General features: G+C 40.3%; 1 protein-coding gene across 1 annotated transcript; it reads left to right on the top strand.

The window, feature by feature from the left end:
- Positions 1–4,521: 4,521 nt before the first annotated feature.
- On the top strand, positions 4,522–5,547 carry LOC123136168 (probable histone H2A.4). Its single transcript, XM_044555487.1, has 2 exons — positions 4,522–4,871; positions 4,944–5,547. The coding sequence occupies exons 1-2, from the start codon at positions 4,653–4,655 to the stop codon at positions 5,202–5,204; spliced, it is 480 nt and encodes a 159-aa protein (XP_044411422.1). The 5' UTR covers positions 4,522–4,652; the 3' UTR covers positions 5,205–5,547.
- The last annotated feature ends 2,618 nt before the right edge of the window (positions 5,548–8,165 follow it).

Raw genomic sequence — 8,165 nt, 5'->3', positions numbered from 1 at the left:
AAAAATTATAATTTGGCCATGATCACATTTTGCCGCATCACCGAGATACACTATCACTCCCAATTTCGTGAAATCATGGAATTTTTTTTTAACTCGTGAACATATTTGAAATCATGAAAGTTTTTCAAATTCACAAACATTTTCTATTTTTTTTTGAATTCATGAACATTTATTTGCAAATATCTTTAAAAAATTATTTAACAATTTTCTTAAATTGGCGGAGATTTCTAGAATGGACGAACATTGTTTTAGAAATAGGTGGAACAATTTTTGAAATTCATGAACATTTTTAAGATTTAATGAAAATTGTTTGGAATGCATGATCATTTTTTAATCAGCGAACACTTTATGAATGAACAAACTATTTTGTAAGTCACGGACAATTTTTGAATTTTTTTTGGATGTTTTCATTTAGGAACGCCCTTTAAATTAGCAAAATTTTGTTGCATTTAATTAACATTTTTAATACAAGAAATTTTTAAAAAATCATGAATATTTTTTGATTTATCCGAACATTTGTATTCAGCATTTTGAATATTTTTTATATGAGCAAACATTTTTTTATAAAATCGCAAACACTTTTTGAATCCATAAACATTTTATGATATATTAAATATTTTATTTCAAATTTCCCTTTTTATTTTATTTTTGGAACTTGTTTGAAGTCCCAAATTATTTAAAGTAGAAAAACGAATACAGTAAATAAAATAAGATAAAACAGGCTGTCTGGACATGGGCCAGCCCAAACGGGCATGCCGCGTGTTCTCCCAGCGTGCAGAGCGGAATATAGAAGGTCCGTACTGTATTGCTCGGCCCGGGGGTGGGGGGGTCCCTTGTGTGAAACATTTTTAACATTTATAGATTACATTGGTGGGTAATATTTTGCAACTTTGGGGGCAATTTCCCTGACGTACGGCCAGAAGCAATAGCCCCTTTATATTAGGTATAGGTATAAAAGACATGCATTACAAGTGCATGATAACTATATTTCTTGAACAGCCATGACAATTTAGAAAAGTTGGTTATAAAATGTTAATATTTGGCATGAAAAAGCACAAATTGAAATGAAGGGATGTCAATTTGTCAACAAGATTAAAATAAAAGGTTACTTACATCGTCCCTTTGCTATTATAAGTCATTTTCTAATATTTTTAAGTATATTTCTCAGAGTTATACATGACAACATAACGAAATTACATTTTTTATGCAAAAGAACAAACCCTTAAAGTCGTGGTTTTGTAAAAAAATTCAGTATCTTTGATACCACAACTGTAGAAATCGAATCCTACGACACCGATATGATTCTACGATATACGATTCTCCCATATGGTCCCATGGTACTAACATGATCGTACAATTCAAAAACTATTTAGACAAAAATGATACTGCATGTTATTCCCATACCTCAAATCCTTGTTCAAAATGATGTGTGTGTTTTTAGAAAATATACTGAAAGGACATCAAAATGATGTGTATGTGTACTATCCCTGTTTGCGAAGGCCTATAACTTTCGTCTCATGGTGCAATGTTTGACGAAGTTTGTAGGAAAACATATTCATAGGTACAATATCAAATAGATATAATGTAAAACATATACTTTATTGTGTACATATTAATTTTACTATTAAGTTGTTTATAGTTTTTTCTACAAACATGGTCAACTTTACACCCCTTGACTTGGAGAAAATTTATAGGCCTTCTTTTGGATGACGCAGGGGTACATATACTTTAGCATTTGCCAGACCGAGTTTTTTTGGGCCATGATTTAACAAGCCCAATCCTAAAATCCCAAGCCCTAGCATAGCTAACCTGACATGAAATATAAACAATGTCATTTCTCATTACAAAATGTTAATATAATTAGTTTTTTTAGAATCCAAATAATACATTTAGTTTGGATATATACATGTTATGATGTTTATATTTTATTATAATCCTAGATTTTGGTATCTTGGGCCTTTTATCGGGCTTGACTCTCGCGTGGAAACTAAAGTCCAAGCCCGACCTGACCATTGGGCTTCAAGCTCGGTTCGTGCTGCCCGGTCGGGCTTCTCATACTAGGCCGAAACCACAACAAGTCACGAACACTTTTTCAATTTTTTGGATATTTTCCCATTCATTACATTTTTAGAATTGGTGAAATTTTGTTCAATTTCATTAACATTTTTTAATACAAGAACATTGTACAAAATCATGAATATTTTTTGATTTCCCAAAAATTTGTTTTCAACATTTTTAACATTCTTTGAATAAAAAACATTTTTTATAAAATGTCAAACATTTTTGAATCCAGAAATTCTTTATGATTTATTAAATATTTTATTTCAGAATTTCAATTTCTAAAATTTTGGAAATTTTTTGAAGTTGAAAATTATTAAAGTAGAAAAAGACCGAAAACATTTTTTTAAAACAGACTGCCCGGACATAGGCCGGCCCAAACGGGCTCGCTGCATTTCCTCCCAACGTGGAGAGTGGGAGGTCCCTACTGTATTGCCCAGCGGGGGATTCCCCTATGTGGAACATTTTTTTTTATCATTTATAGATGACATTGATCAGTAATATTTTGCAACTTTGGGGCAATTTCCTTGACATGCCGTCAGAAGCAATAACCTCTTTATTATTAGGTATAGGTATAAAAGATGTTCATTACAAGTACATGATAACTGTATTTTCAAAGAGCCATGAAAATTTAGAAAAGCTGGTTATAAAATATTAATATTTTGCATGAAAAAGCACAAATTGGAATAAAGGGATGTCAACTTGTCAACAAGATTAAAATAAAAGGTTAGTTCCATTGTCCCTTTGCTATTATAAGTCATTTTCTAATATTCGTAAGTATGTCTCTCAGAGTTATACATGAAAACATAATGAAAATATTTCTTTAGGCAAAAGAACAAACCCTCAAAGTATGGTTTTGTAATTTTTTTTAGTATCTTTGATGCAACGATTGTAGAAATCGAATCCTACGACACCGATATGACTCTAAGATATACGATTCTCCCATATATCCCATGGTACTAACATGGTCGTACAATTCAAAACTACTTAGACAAACATGATATTGCATGTTATTCCCATACCCCAAATCCTTGTTCAAAATGATGTGTGTTTTTTTAGAAAAGATACTGAAAGGACATCAAAATGATGTGTATGTGTACTACCCCGGTTTGTAAAAAGAAGGCCTATAACTTTCGTCTCATGGTGCAATGTTTGACGGAGTATGTAGGAAAACATATTCATAGGTACAATATCAAATAGATATAATGTAAAAACATATACTTTATTGTGTGTATATATTAATTTTACTAGTCGTTTATAGTTTTTTCTACAAACATGGTCAAACTTTACACCACCTGACTCGGAGAACATGTTTAGGCCTTTTTTTGGATGACGGAGGGGTACATATACTTTAGCATTTGCCAGACCGAGTTTTTGTGTGTCATGATTTCAATCCTAAAACCCCAAGCCCTAGCATAGCTAACCTGACATGAAATACAAACAATGCCATTTCTCATTATAAAATGTTAATATAATTAGTTTCTTTGAGAATCCAGTAATACACTTAGTTTGTTGCAATTTATACACTTAGTTTTTTCCAATAATTATTTCTCAGAGATGTTGTTTTAATTTTTACAACAAGTGTTTTGTTGCAGAAAATTAGACGCAACAGAAGATGTTGTTGCAATTTTTACAACAAGGATCTTGTTGCAGAAAATTAGAAGCGTGAAAGATGAGCAGAAAATTAGACGCGTGAAAGATGTTGCAGAAAATTAGACACGTGAAAAATGTTGTTGCAGAAAATTAGACGTGGCGGGAGATGTTGTTTGCAATTTTTCTAAGGATCTTGTTGCAGAAAATTAAAGAAGAATAGATTTTGCAACATGTGTCTTGTTACAGAAAATTGTAGAAGATGAGGTTTTGCAACAAGGCCTTGTTGCAGGAAATCAGAGAAGACCAGATCTTGCAACAAGAGCTTCGTTGCAGAAAATTAGAGAGGAGGATTGAACGGCTCGCGAGACGCTTGTTTCTGCAACTCGGCCGTTGTTTCAGGAATTAATGGGCCGAGGAAGGAGATCAATCCGTGCGCCAGAAGTAGATCGAACGGCTGTGCGCGCGTACATCAAACGAACGACCGTCGAGGGGGCGGATGTTTCATACGGGTCACCCGGCGGACGCATAGCGTCTTCCATTTTATTATCAGAATAGTTTTCTTGTATCTTAGGCCTTTTATTGGGCTTGACTCTTGCGCGGAAACTAAAGTCCAAGCCCGACCCGACCACTGGGCTTGGGGCTCGGTTCGTGCTGTAGGGCTGGGCTGCTCATACTAGAGCAAAACCACAACAATCCACCGCTACGTCCATGCTCTCGTCCGATTGGTTGGTCTCCCTGTCACACGGATCGCCAAGGCCCATCCAACGGCTGACATCCATCAGCCCCTTAGCCGCTAGCGCTCCAGATCGAAGCACCGCCCCCAATCGTCCATACTCGTCCGGGGCAGAAACACAGAAACACACACACACAGAAAGCACAAACGCACACTCCCCCACCGCACAAAGCAAGGCTAAAAAAAACCCCGAGGAAATCGACCGGGAGAAAAGGGGGCGAAAAAGCAGAGCGAAGGAGGAGAGAAGCTTCGGAGCTCGGGATCGGCGATGGAGACCGGAGCGAAGGCGCCGAAGAAGGCCGGCACGGCCGGGCGCCGGGCCGGCGGCGGCCCGAAGAAGAAGGCCGTCTCGCGCTCCGTCAAGGCCGGCCTCCAGTTCCCCGTGGGCCGCATCGGGCGCTACCTCAAGCACGGGCGCTACGCCAAGCGCGTCGGCAGCGGCGCCCCCGTCTACCTCGCCGCCGTCCTCGAGTACCTCGCCGCCGAGGTGGGCCGCGCGCGCCAGCCGCGGAACTAGCTCTGATTCGCCTCTGTTTTACCTTCTATTTTTTTCTGACAGCTCCTCGAGCTGGCGGGGAACGCGGCGCGGGACAACAAGAAGAACCGGATCATCCCGCGGCACGTGCTGCTCGCGATCCGCAACGACGAGGAGCTCGGGAAGCTGCTGGCCGGCGTCACCATCGCCTACGGAGGCGTCCTGCCCAACATCAACCCCGTGCTGCTTCCCAAGAAGGCCGCTGCGGCGGCTGCCAAGGAGCCCAAGGCGGGCACGACCAAGTCTCCCAGGAAGTCCCCCGCCAAGAAGGCGGCCGACGCTTAGGCCCGGCACTCGCTATGCCGGCGCCCCGCCCCACCCCCCTCCCTCTTCTCTGTTTGTCTCTCTGTCTGGGTTCAACCGTAACGCACCTAGTTGTTGTCGTCGTCGTCGTTGCTGCATGCCGTCCTTGCCATGGATCGATTGCTGCTTGTTTGTACTTGTTTTGCGTGGCTTCCGCATAGGTGCCAATCAGCGTGTACTCTGTAGCCTGATTAACACCGCTCTATGTTCGTTTAAGTGCGTAGGTGAAGTGAGGGAGGGAGGGGAGGGGAAACTGTGAATGTCTGTTTGTAATAAAATTGTGAAGATGTGAAAAATATCAAGGACTACTATTCTGATTGTCTTCTCTCTTTTGCTGCACCCTGAGAGCGATTTCTTGTGTTTATCTGGTTGCTTTGGGCATGTTTTGCTTGTTTGCGGCTTTGGAGGAAAGCTATTGCGGCGTCCATCATAGGGGAAATGATCCTGTCACTTGATAATGTTTTGAGTTTCAAAGTGAAAACCTTGTAGCTTGTACTTCCTCCGTCCGAAAATACTTGTCAATGGATAGGCTGCAAAAATGTCAGTCCTGATGGCTGACGGACGAAATCACTATTCTGGCCTTTTTAACAATCTTTGTCACAAAATGAACTTGACATGAAAATATTTCATAATCTGATTCTTTTAGCAACGCCACAGCCCGTGGCGTTTTTTCTCCATATAAAAACGCCGAAGTAGCTCGCATTTCAGACCCACATACGAACGCCAAGCTAGCTCCACATACGAACGCCAAGCTAGCTAGCGCTTCCGACCCACATGGAAACGCCAAGCACGTTGGCGTTTCCGTCCAAACCTAAACGCCATGATCATTGGCGTTTGTAGCACCAACCTATAAATCGGAGTGGTAGAGTCGTAGTCGTAGGAGAGGTAAGAAAAGATGGGTCGTTGCATGGAGGGCTGGCACGCGATGGTAGAGTGGTACATTTACTGCGTCCGGTCCCTTCGGCCTCCCTCGGGCGCGGTTCTTTTGAGGCGTGCTGTGCTCGCTCTGACCGCGACAACCCATCATGATGTTGCGCTTCACGAAGCACATCCTACACTACATCCCTTCCCTTCTTCGTCTCTCTCTCCTTGGCCATGGGCCACGGCCATGGGTGTTCGTACTTTGGTGTGGTTTCATTTCTGTCTCCACCCAGCAGCACGCATGCAGAGGAGCAGGAGTGGGAGAACCCAAGGCCGGAAACGCCATGGCCCCTGACGTTTGTAGTCGAGCAAGAAACGTCAACCGTACTGGCGTTTCCAACGAGCCGTGTCAGCGAGCGACGCCAGCTCGGCCTGAGCAGTAACGCTAGCTAGCTCGGTGTTTTCATGTGGAGCAGAAACGCGAGCGTGCTCGGCGTTTCTATGTTGGGCTGCAACGCCGCGGGCTGTGGCGTTGCTAAAAGAGTCAGATCATGAAATACTTTCATGTCGAGTTTATTTTGCAACAAAGATTGCTCACAAGGTCAGAACAGTGATTTCGTCCGTGGCTGACAGAATCAAAGTTAGGTGTTCACTCTGTTTGCATTTCAACCTTTTCTTACGAGTCCTTGTTTTCATTTCAATTGGTTAATCAACGACCTGTTATAGTGGCTCGTTATTTTGTAATGCAGGTTTGTTGCATATACTCGTGAAATGCCAGTTTTTAATAAGATTGTGAAGATTTGAAATATTAAGGGGGTATTTTGATTGTCTATTTGTGCTTTTGCTGTATGCTAATACTGATTCTCGAGTTCATTTGGTTGCTTTGGGCGTGTTTGGTGCTTTGGTTGTTTGCAGCAGAAAGATGTGGGGGTATAGATTACTGGGAAGATATTCTCACATGATAATGTTCACATTTCAAAGTGGAAACCTTATAGCTTGTAACTGGGATTTGGAACATTATGTGGTTGCGCAATGGATTCTTGTTATGCTGGTTTGACGGGTAGGGTGCAAATGGTGCTCATAGAAATCAAATCAAGTATCCCTTATGTTTGCATTTCAACTTTTTCTTATGAGACTTTGTTTACATTTTGGTTGGTTGATCGATGATATTGCTTTAAAGTTTGGTTATTTCGTGTTGTTGAGAACATATAATTTTGAAAATGTCTAATTAGATGGCATGGTGGCATATATCTTCTTCCGTTTCGAGATAAGATTGGTTTTTCGAGATAAGATTGGTTCCTAGATTATGGCAACATATATACATGAATTCTATGTCGCAACATATGTACATGAAATGTAATAAATGGGTACAATTATGTCCTGTTACATGTATGTCTTTAGATTGTAATTATGTAAAGAGTTATGAAGATGCTAGATAGGAATATATGCAGCGACTGCACTTGCTGGCCGTATACTTGTTATTTTTTGCTGGTCGTATACTTGTTATTTTCTGTTTTCTTCTTTTGGGTTCTCTCTTGTCTTAATTGTACAGTTGTGAATTCTCTAATGGTTGAGATGTCATAATGTTTTACTCTGTCACATTTATTATGTCTACCATCATTTCACATTTGTCAAAATTGTTATCCAGGTTGAGGTAGAGCTTTGTCTTTAGAAATGACACCATTGATGATCAGGAACACTGAAAATTTGATGTCAGATTTTTAGGCATGGCCAATCTGACGTTTTTCATGACAATTTATGCTGACATGATGATGGCAATTTAGTTTTTAAGAATGGCAATTTTTTGACAAACAAATTTGAAAGAGATTTGCCATCCTCGCCAACTATACATGCCATCCTTGAAGAACATAATTTGTCATGAAAAACTGAAAGTGCGTTATATTGACTAGGGAGGGGGTGAATAGGCGATTTTTACAAATTTGTCACTGAGGAATTTCTAGGGGAAGAAATTCCTAAGCAATGACACACTAGCAGCGGAATAAGTACTCAGGTATAAGCATGACAGAGCAACAACATAGTCATCATGATGAAATGAAAACAAGCATATAGTACAGATAGCGT

This window comes from Triticum aestivum, chromosome 1B (genome assembly GCF_018294505.1).
Source record: "Triticum aestivum cultivar Chinese Spring chromosome 1B, IWGSC CS RefSeq v2.1, whole genome shotgun sequence".
NCBI lineage: Eukaryota > Viridiplantae > Streptophyta > Magnoliopsida > Poales > Poaceae > Triticum > Triticum aestivum.
Note: the sequence above shows the minus strand (reverse complement) of the source record. Positions and strands in the feature narration are given on the sequence as shown.

Coding starts and splice junctions, on each gene's coding strand:
- LOC123136168 (XM_044555487.1), top strand. CDS start 4,653: ATGGAGACCGGAGCGAAGGCGCCGAAGAAGGCCGGCACGGCCGGGCGC. Junction 4,872..4,943: donor TCGAGTACCTCGCCGCCGAG/GTGGGCCGCGCG, acceptor TTTTTCTGACAG/CTCCTCGAGCTGGCGGGGAA.